Source organism: Marmota marmota, unplaced genomic scaffold (assembly GCF_001458135.2).
Source record: "Marmota marmota marmota unplaced genomic scaffold, marMar, whole genome shotgun sequence".
In the NCBI taxonomy this organism is placed as follows: domain Eukaryota; kingdom Metazoa; phylum Chordata; class Mammalia; order Rodentia; family Sciuridae; genus Marmota; species Marmota marmota.
Window position 1 is genome coordinate 6,646,491 of NW_026000283.1, and position 10,992 is coordinate 6,657,482.

General features: G+C 31.5%; 1 protein-coding gene across 2 annotated transcripts in view; it reads right to left on the bottom strand.

The window, feature by feature from the left end:
* Stag2 (stromal antigen 2) overlaps positions 1-8,722 on the bottom strand; it is a 35,724-nt gene extending 27,002 nt beyond the window's left edge. Inside the window, exons 1-9 of one of the 2 annotated variants that reach the window (XM_015498541.2) lie at positions 8,528-8,722; positions 8,017-8,120; positions 6,513-6,605; positions 6,297-6,386; positions 5,434-5,637; positions 3,606-3,676; positions 3,216-3,303; positions 3,038-3,118; positions 928-1,020 (exon numbers count right to left, since the gene is read on the bottom strand). In XM_015498541.2, coding sequence (XP_015354027.2) covers positions 928-1,020; positions 3,038-3,118; positions 3,216-3,303; positions 3,606-3,676; positions 5,434-5,637; positions 6,297-6,386; positions 6,513-6,605; positions 8,017-8,120; positions 8,528-8,612 — 909 coding nt within the window. In that variant the 5' untranslated portion in view covers positions 8,613-8,722. The remainder of the gene's footprint in view (positions 1-927; positions 1,021-3,037; positions 3,119-3,215; positions 3,304-3,605; positions 3,677-5,433; positions 5,638-6,296; positions 6,387-6,512; positions 6,606-8,016; positions 8,121-8,527) is intronic. The other variant, XM_048797060.1, reaches the window with a different exon arrangement.
* Between the last annotated feature and the right edge of the window lie 2,270 nt (positions 8,723-10,992).

Sequence of the window (10,992 nt, forward strand, 5' to 3'; positions counted from 1 at the left end):
GAGGATCGTGAGCTCAAAGCCAGCGTCAGCAAAAGTGAGGCACTAAGCAACTCAGTGAGACCCTGTCTCTAAATAAAATACAAAATAAGGCTGGAGATGTGCCTCAGTGGTCCAGTGCCCCTGAGTTAATTTCCTAGTACCCAAAAGAAGAAAAAAGAAAAAAAGCACGTTCTCAATGAAGTTTTATCCTATTAGGGAATTAAAAATAAACATGATTTTAGACCTAAGATCAAACCAGGTCTATTTCCAGAGTTGAGAAGGCTGGAGGTAATGAAACCATGAAGGCACAGGGTGAGAAGGAAATACTGGAAAGAAAGGTATTGCAATTAAAAATTTTTATTTTAGGGCTGGGGATGTGGCTCAGTGGCAGTACGCTTGCCTAGCATGTGTGAGGCACTGGGTTCGATTCTCAGCTCTACATATATATAAATGAATAAAATAAAAGTTCATCAACATCTAAAAAATATATATATATATTTAAAAATTTTTTTATTTCAGACAATGACCACACTGATGTCAGGATGGGCATAAAAATGTCAACATCTGATATTCTCAGGGTTGACAAAACCTAATGGACTTTTCCTCTATGAGGCAAACTTGTTAAACTTATTGTTTTCAAGAATTATTTCTATAATTTCATACACCTATAATTTATATAAATGAGTGTTTACCATGTGCCATAAAGAAACATCATAAAGCAACTGCCATATGAAGGTAATCTATAATGCAATTATAAACTCCATGTAAACATTAGTAACTCAATTTTATTAGTTGCAAGCTCAAAATTAATCTGCTTTTTAAAGGCATGATATACTCAAGAAGACTCTAGACAGTTCTACTTTGGTTAATCTTAGTATTACTTAAGTTTTTTACATTATTTCAGATTGTATAAAGGTCGTTTAAGAAAGATCTATAGCAAATACTAACCTGTTCCTTAACAGTAGTATTTACGTTGGTTAGGTAATGCTGACATATCTGACAAAATACCCTCATCTGTTTCTTTAAACGCAGTAAGTCCTCCTTGAAAAAATTTAACACAAACATTTTGAAACATTGTGTAAACAATTCATATATTTTGTTAAACTATTTAAAATCACACAAAATATTACCACATGCATTAACTCTACACGAGAACTGATGAAAATTTCTACTTTATAGCTTTAATAGAAAGGAAAAGGAAAAAAATGTATCATTTTTCTTAGAAATCTCACCAAATTCCAACCTTAAAAGTATGAATAATATTAATGGATAATATCCTAAGTGGTCTGGGTCCTTTAGAATGGGAAATTTACATAATTACATATGGTTACCTTTAATAAAGCCACCATCTCAGGATACTTAAAAAGATTAAAAATATAAGCTCCATGTTCACTTTATTAATTGAAGAGTGGCCAACACATGAACGGAAGAAAATAGTTTTTAAAAAGGGATGGCATTGTGAGCTGGGGTTGTGGCTCAGTGGTAGAGCACTCGTCTAGCACATGTGAGGGACTGGGTTCAATCATCGGCACCACATAAAAATAAATAAAATAAAGGCATTTTGTCCAATTACAACTAAAAAAAAAATTTAAGGGATGTATATTGTGTGAATATATAATAACAAATCCTATCAGTATGTATAACTATAATGCATCAATACAAAATGAGGAAAAAAATCTTTAAAAAGGGATGGCATTTTCCGTTTTTTAAAAAAACTCAGAGGGGGTAAAAATCAGTTTTGTGGTATTATCATAAATTTTAAGATGTCTTCAATATTTCTAAACATTTGGCAGTTTATTTAAAATATTATATTATTTAAAATATAAAATTATTCTATATAGATAGACTGCATTAACTTATTTCAGTTACAACCTTTAGTCCATCTTCTGATACTGTGTGCCAAATCACAGTACTTACTTGGTTTATATAATAGAAGTTAAAATAGGTTTAACTTGGAGATCACACTTGGTGAAAACTCCACCAATCTTCATCATAAATAATTTTCTACTCACCCTTTTCCTCTACTCAAAGGAACTGTCTCTTTTCCATTTTAATTTTTAACTTTTACTATATGTAAAAGAAATCAAATATATACTAATATGATTACTACCCACTATAAGTTTGCTATCTAACTAAATAGACTTTTCCCAGGTATTTGACCAAAAGTATACTATTTTACCAATAATACTATATTTGTTTTTCAAGAATGAAAATCCACTCGTGATATAATAACATCTTAAATACATGAAGAAACTAAGCATTTCACATTATTGTGTGGATTTAAGCAAAAAAAGAAAATTTATATCAATATCAAGAGGATTCCTTTTTAAAGGAAATATCTATTAACAACTAAATATATAACTCCCAGAAACTGCTTAATGTTTATAGAAATGAGCCCAAATAATATGTAAGGCAACATTGTCGACTATGAGTACAATATTTAAGGTTTAGCTTACAAATGGAAAATGTGGCCCTGGTTAGTAGTTCAATTACTAGACACACCATCGATTGCCTATGGGTAAAGTTTTAAAAGCTTTATGACCTAATAGCTGATACATTATCCTCAATCATAAAATAATTTTTCATGAATCTGGAATATCACTAGTGATATCTTTTACATGAATAAGGTGATAACAAAATAAAACAAAAGCATAAGACAATCCAGGGCAGCTGGCTTATCATCTTTAATTTATATAATCCAATAGCCTTATCTGTTCGACTCAAAGGTTCTTGGTCATTACTTAAAAAATATTATCTTTCTACATATACTCATCAATAATGAGAATTCATAAATTATGCTACCATCACATGTGAACATTTATTTTAATTAAAAATCATACCTTGAAACAAACAATATTTAATAATCTCTCATTAGGTATACATCAAATTAGAAACAAGACGGATTTTTAAAGGTAAACATTCATACATAGCAGAAAAGAAATAAACAAGATTTCATTGAGATAACTAGCCTTATTAAAGGAGTAAGTTTGCTAAAAAATTAAGTATCATTCAGGAATGATACTTAATCTAATAAAAACACTGTTGAACCACCACAAACCTTTGTAGAGCTACTTTCCGTAATCTTAGCAAGCTGCCAGAGGATTACATAGTGTGTACACTGAAGTGCATGAATAACAATCTGTAAAAAAAAAGAAACAACAAAATACAGGTAAAACTTAAAAGTCATAAGCCTTCATTCTCAAAGTTAAGTATGTATCTTGTAAATAAATAAGAACCTGCTCAGGCATATCTCCATTTTCAATTCCGGTTTTCAAGAGTTTGTAATTACAAGCAAACAAATCCCACTTTGAAAGATCATGGGCACTGCAAAAAAAGACAGAATTAAATTATATTAAAAAACAAAGACTAATCACAACTGTTTTGGAATTGAGTGTTATCTAATGCTAAAAAAGTAAATACAGAAAATATTTTAACATGCTCCTACAACAAAAAATAAAGGTATACTTTTTTAAGAAGTGTTAGATAATTTTTCAGTCATACCCCATTGCAAACATGACTTTCTTCTGCAAAGCAGTCTAGCAAATAATTTGAAATTTTACTTACAAAACATGCAAGTTGATTTTGCTACAGTTTAAAGAAATAATAAACTTAAAGATTCAACTTACTTATGAAAAGCAGTAATCCTCTTCAATGTTGACAATACCTGATATGCATCATCTTCATCAGGCTCTTCCCCCTATGAATGAATTATATATTAAGAAGCATCAAAGTGAAAAAATAAATCCTATATTATCAAAGTAGTGATACCACCTTAAAAAAAATAACAAGGGGCTGGGGTTTTGGCTCAATAGTAGAGTACTTGCCCAGCATGTGTGAGGCATTGGCTTTGATTCTCAGCACCACATATAAATAATTGAATAAAATAAAGGTCCACTAACATCGAATAAAAATTTAAAAATAACAATAAAAATAAAAACCACAAATTACCCTCATCATTTAATACCTAGATCTGGGCAAATATAAGGCTATAATGGAAGGGGTACTGTGTCAACACAAGGTTGTTATCACTGGAACACTATGATCATTAGAGCAGAAAAAGGAATAACATTCTTCTTCCATTTTATCATTGAGTAATGTTGACATAAAACTATGAAGATATCTACTACTTCGCAGTATTAAATATACTCAACCAACAAATAAAAATACAGAAGATGATAAGCAAGAGATCATAAAGGACAACACTTAATAAGTAAAACCTAGGTAAACTAAACATGGTGTTTGAGAAAGCTACATCAGACCAATCACAAATAAATGGGGGACAACCCTCTGAATGTATATACTATATATGCTAGTTATTTCTAGATACCAACATTTGTCAATACACTTTCCAAGACAGGGTAACCAAAGTTTTGGAAAGTTTTATGAGCCTTACTACATGAAACATAAAATTATTTAAACACTACTGAATCTACTATATTCAATTTCAGGTCTCTCAAAAACATATGGACCTGTTTTAAAACTTCAGTTTTTCGACAAGTTGCAAATAAACTATTGTTTGGTTTTAAATTAACTTGTCTTAATCACAATTATATCAAGTCCAGAGTACAGCCAATGAAATTCTGAACTAAGAAAGTGATTATTATACATTAACATACTTGCACATTCTCCAACTAGCAAAATGTAATAAGCCTACAATGTTAAACATACATACATACATACACACAACACACACACACACACACACACACACACATAAATCTAAATAGTTTGATTAAATAAGAATACAGTAAATTACCAAAAAACAAAACAAAAACCCTGGATATTACAAAGTCCATATGATTTTTCCGGCATTAATCACAACTAGTCTTATTAAAGTGAAATGGAAAAGGCTAAAGGCATTAACAATTAGGACTTTCTACTTTATTTAAGTAAATTAAATAAATACAAATGTGAATATATATTTCAAGAAAAAAACAACAATAAATTACAAGTGTACTTGAGTGTCAGTGGACTAAATACCTCTTTGGAAACAACAGAAAAACACAGGAAACTCCAAAAGTAAGAGTTGTTACAGCAGTGATTAATTAAAGCCCTACAATATCAAAGACCATATAGGCCTCTCTCACCATCACCACCAAAACACTAAGAAATCCCCTGCTATTTCAACTACCTGGTCTTAGTCTATTTTTCTGTTTCATAAACACCTAGCTGCCTAATAGCCTTTTATTCAATTAAAATCAGGTAACCAAACAGATTACTGATTTAAAACAAAAGGAAAAGATGCAAGTTTGTCTTCCACTTTCTCCAAGTCACAGATTTTTATCACTTTCTTATTTTGGTGGAAGGGTAATAGTAGCCTGATGAGGCACAAAATTAAAACGCCTGAACATCTTTTCAACATACTGCTACACTACCACCAGGAAGAATATTTGGGTGAGTAATTAGGTTGCAGGAGAGAAAGAGCCCAACTGACAAAATACTTATAGGATGTACCTCTTGCAGAAAATCTTCAAGAAGCCGGTTAAATTTATCTGCCAATTCATCTATCAGTTGACTTCTTGAAATATCTACTCTGTTGAAGATTGTGAACTCTTCATTACAGAGTGCATGGTAAGTTTTAGAACATGCTTCCAAAACATCTGTATCTGTGTGCTTCTCTACAATATTTCTTATCTGGCGCAATAAGGCATCCAAATGCTGCAAAAAAAAAAAATTGTTTTCATTAAAATTAAGATATAAGTCTGGAAGCATAACTTAGCAGTAGAGCACATGCCCAATGTGTGCAATGCCTACTAAGGTATATACAATAGGCATAAAGTGACTATACAACTATACCACAATAGGGAAAGTATTCAAATATAGTAATGTTACAACATAGGACATACATTTTAAGGTGTTTTTCTAGTCATGATAAGTAAATACCCTAATATGCTCATACTTACTTTCTCAAATTTGATGGGAATAATAGTACCTATCTCTTAGGACTTGGATGAGAATGTTACCACATATAAAGAGCTTCCTATAGTTCCTGGAACATATTAAAACTGCTTGATGAATATTAGCTCCTTTTGATATTATTATCCAATTACCCATGGCAAATCTCCATAAATGATCAGTGATAAAGCCATGTAATATATAAGAACGAAGATAAAGCTATGAACATGAAGCAAAGGGAAATCTCTTTAGCACCATTCTCGAAGTGTAATTAATTAGTCAGTCTAATATATAGAAGACACGTAAGACATAGGCTTGCTTTTGTATTATAAAAAAATATTCAAAAAATATAAACAAACAGCATGATTAAGATGAACTAAAATTTTCTCTACAGGATTTTTTATACAGAGAAAACATGTTACCTTTTCTAATCGTCCAGTGGTATATATTTCCAAATCAAAGTACTGAGGCAGCTGCAACAAGTTAGTCACTTTTTCAGCATCTACAGAATACTTTGAAATAAAAAAAAAGATCAAGTTAAATACCTCAAAATAGTGCTAGGTGAATATTCTAATACTCTGAGACACTTTAAGAAATCGTGATTTCATAATAACACTATGATATTAATACAAACTTACTTTTGCTAATAACTGAGGAAGGGCCACTGCAAAAAGTTCAGTGATTTTTGTCCTATCATCCAACTGGGTCTTCTTTTCCTTTGCTGTCAACACCTAAAATAATACAAAGTCTTTTATAAATACTTTCTAAGCTCACTAACTGTTGAGCTCAAATTTTAATTAAAACATACAAAATAAGCAATAAAACTATATTTTAAATGATAGACATACAAGTGTCTGCTATAAAACTTTAACCCTAAAAGTGATACAAAAGAGAATAACTTACTCATTATATTTAAAAAAGGAAAAAAAGAACCTGAAAATATTTTTAAAAAATAATTGAGTAGTCTTACAGGGAAAATCAATACCCCAGTAGACAAACCAACACTGCCTTTGGATGGAATAAAGATTAGTTAGCAAAAAGAGATCTACTATAGGAGCTTATATAATAATGAGACTGTACATCATTTCAGCTTTTTCTAGCTTTTGGGTCATGACACACAGGTAATGAATTCAAAATAGTAAGCTGATACAAGTATTTTACAAATAAAAGTAATTTTTATAAAACAGAGTGCTAGGGGTCTAGCACTATGAAAAGTATTTGCCTAGCATGAAGAAGGCCTTGGTTCAATCCCTGACACCAAAATAATAATGATAGCAACAACAATAAATAAATTGATTAAAATAATAAATATATAAATACATAGAATATTTCAGTATAATTTCAAGAAATTTTGTTTTTGTTATACACAAATACACATGTTTGGGCTGGGGATATAGCTCAGTTGGTAGAGTGCTCACCTCACATGTACAAGGCCCTGGGTTCAATCTCTAGCAACCACACACACACACACACACACACACACACACACAAAGACAAACAGACATTTATGTGTACTATTTTACGATGTAGAAATGTATTTTTGTGCCTCATGGTTAAAAAAGTTTGAAAGCCCGCAGAATTATTGGTATAAATTGCAAATACACTTTGCATTAATGCATTACAATTTTATCTCAAGAAATAGGAATTTCTTGTTTTTAATTAATAATTATCTCCATTTCACTTGTAGTTTTCTATAAATAAACTAAAACATACAAATGCACCTTTTAAAATGGTACAGTACATTCAGTTGTGAAAACATGACTGTCAATCACGGTATCTCAGGTACTAACTAATTATCCTTTTTTAAAATATTTTTTTAGTTGTAGGCATAGACAATATCTATCGAATCCTGTACCTCACACGTACCAGGCAAGCACTCTACCACTGAGCCCCAGCATAGAAACTAAGTTTCTTACATAAAAAATTTGAACTTGTAAAATTGCTAATGGTTTAAAATGTAGTTTGGAGACAGACAGACAGACACAGACACACACACACACACACACACACACACACACGTAATGTCATGTGAAAAATAAAAGGTAAGAATCATGAATTTTTGTTCCATGGACAAAATAGGAATTTTTAAAAGATACTGAAAAGAGATATGCAGTTTTGAATATTGAAAATACATTAGCATACCCTTTTTCCTGTCCCTCTTCCTACAGGAGGATGACATTCAGCTGCTTGTCTAATAGTACAAAGCATTATTTCAATCAGAGCACTCTCCTGTCTATCTGTTAGAGCTAAAGAAAAAGAAAAAGAATAAGAGGTTAACCTACTTATTCCTATATGCCACTTGTAACTTACATAACAGTTTCTTCTGCCTATGAACAAAATCTGACCTGATATACAAAAGAAAATCCACTTACTTATCACAGAAAAGATTTGGGAAGTTAAACCTTCCCAAATCCCTCAACACGTGAAATCTATCTGAGCAAACAAAACATGAACTCAGACACAAAAAATTATATTGACATCAACTACATCTTGCAACACAGCTTAATATTCACATATATGAAAATAAAATTATGCACAAGGTAGGCTATTCTATAGATTATTCTAACACTAACAAACTAAAAGAAATGGAATGAGTAAGATCTATTTTCAATACTGTCTAGACAACAAAAATACCATAATTAAATATCCTTACCTTCCTCTCCACTAAGTGGCTCCTCTAGCAACAAGCTATTCATACATTCCCAGTCTTTCAGCAGCTCAGTAGCACAGTCCCACATGCTATCCACAAGGTATGCTGCGTGCTCATGTAACTAAAATTAAAAAAGAGCAACGTGTTCTTAGACAAATAGCATACTAGCCTTAACTCCAAAAAACAGAAGCTTTGTGGCACCATACACAAACTCTCAAATAGCAATCTATTTTTTTGAGGTCAAAATAAAGAACAGAGAAGAATCTGCCTTAGCGTGCTATGTATAAATTAACCCTGTCAGGTAACATCATTAAATATTTTTACAACAAACATTAAAAAGAAAATTATTTTATAAAAAGAGAATGTGCACTGGGAGTGTAGCTCAGTGGTACAAGGTCTTGCCTAACATGCATGAAGCCTTGGGTTCAATACTCAGCACTGGAAAAAAAAAAAAAACTATACTTATTGCCTATTTTGACCAATTAATATTACAACTGTTAACTCCTCTCAATTCTTAAATATACTATGATTTTTCACTAAATGGGAGTGATAATAGTTAATCAAAACAAAGTGTGTTTCACTTTTCTACTCAATTTATTAATTTTTTTTTGCATTTATTGATTGGTTTATTTTTTTCATCTACAACTAAATTTTATTTTTAATTTTTTTTTATTATTAGTTGTTCAAAACATTATATAGTTCTTGACATATTTCATACATTTGATTCAAGTGGGTTATGAACTCCCATTTTTACCCCGTATACAGATTGCAGAATCACATCGATTATACATCCACGTTTTTACATATTGCCATACTAGTGTCTGTTGTACTCTGTTGCCTTTCCTATCCTCTACTATCTCCCCTCCCCTCCCCTCCCCTCCCATCTTCTCTCTCTACCCCATCTACTGTAATTCATTTCTCTCCCTTGTTTTTTTTCCCTTTCCCCTCACTTCCTCTTATATGTAATTTTGTATAACAATGAGGGTCTCCTTCCATTTTCATGCAATTTCCCTTCTCTCTCCCTTTCCCTCCCACCTCTCCTCCCTGTTTAATGTTAATCTTCTTCTCATGCTCTTCCTCCCTGCTCTGTTCTTAGTTGCTCTGCTTATATCAAAGAAGACATTTGGCATTTGTTTTTTAGTGATTGGCTAGCTTCACTTAGCATAATCTGCTCTAATGCCATCCATTTCCCTGCAAATGCCATGATTTTGAAATTTTTTAGTGCAGAGTAATACTCCATTGTGTATAAATGCCACATTTTTTTATCCATTCATCTATTGAAGGGCATCTAGGTTGGTTCCACAGTCTAGCTATTGTGAATTGTGCTGCTATGAACATCAATGTAGCAGTATCCCTATAGTACTGCTCTTTTAAGGTCTTTAGGGAATAGTCCGATAATCATTATAATTCTCTTCCTTCTGTGGAGCACAAAAGACCCAACTCATTTGAGGGACAGAGCATAATTGTGATACCAAAATATATCAAGATTATAAATTTTCAAAAATTATAGACCACTATCTTTCAGGAACATATTGGTATTATTCTCAAACACGGCCAAACTGAAAATAGCAATATATAAAAAGAATCATGAACAAGCAGTTTTTACTATGAGAATGCAAGGTTGGTTCAACACTGAAAAACATCATTCAATATAACAACATAGTAAAACAATCATCTCAAAGGATGCAAAAAAAGCACTTTACGGAATCCAATATCCATTCATGCTAGAAACTCTCAGCAACAGAAGGGATAAAAGGAAACACCCTCAAATTCATAATAAATATCTGCATAATACCTATAAAATACAACATAATTATGTTTCAATAGTGGATGTCTTCCCAATAAAAGCAGAAACAATTCAAAGATTTCTATCCTTACCACATTTCCTTAATATACTATTAGAGGTCTTAGCCAATTCATTAAGGCAAAAAAAAGATAAATGGAAAAGATGTTGGAAAGGAAGCAGCAAAATTATCTTTGCATGTGATCTGACTATATGTTGTAGAAAATCCGAAAAAATCTACTTTAACATTACTAAAGTATGTATATTTAGCAAAGTTGTCAATATTCAAATACCAACTATATGCAGAAACAACTAGAAAATTAAAAGGCCATAAAACTACATAATTCATTACATGAACACCAAAAATTAATTTTGAGTCCTCTCAAAAACATTTATCAGGTAGATTTTCAACTTAAGACAGACTGATGTAAACCCAAATCTACAATATTATTAATATCAAGTATTAACATGCGAGAATTTACAATGTGCTAGGACTGTGCTTTATATGGATTATCTCAATGTTAACTGAGAGATTATTACCTACCTTTTTATTAGGAAACTGAAGCTCAGAAAGACTAAATAACCAAATGAATGTTACACAAATAGCAAGCAGAGGTGGTTAACCGATAATCACAACTTTTTTACTCAAAAATTTATGTTCCCAGAATTACATATAAATCCTATT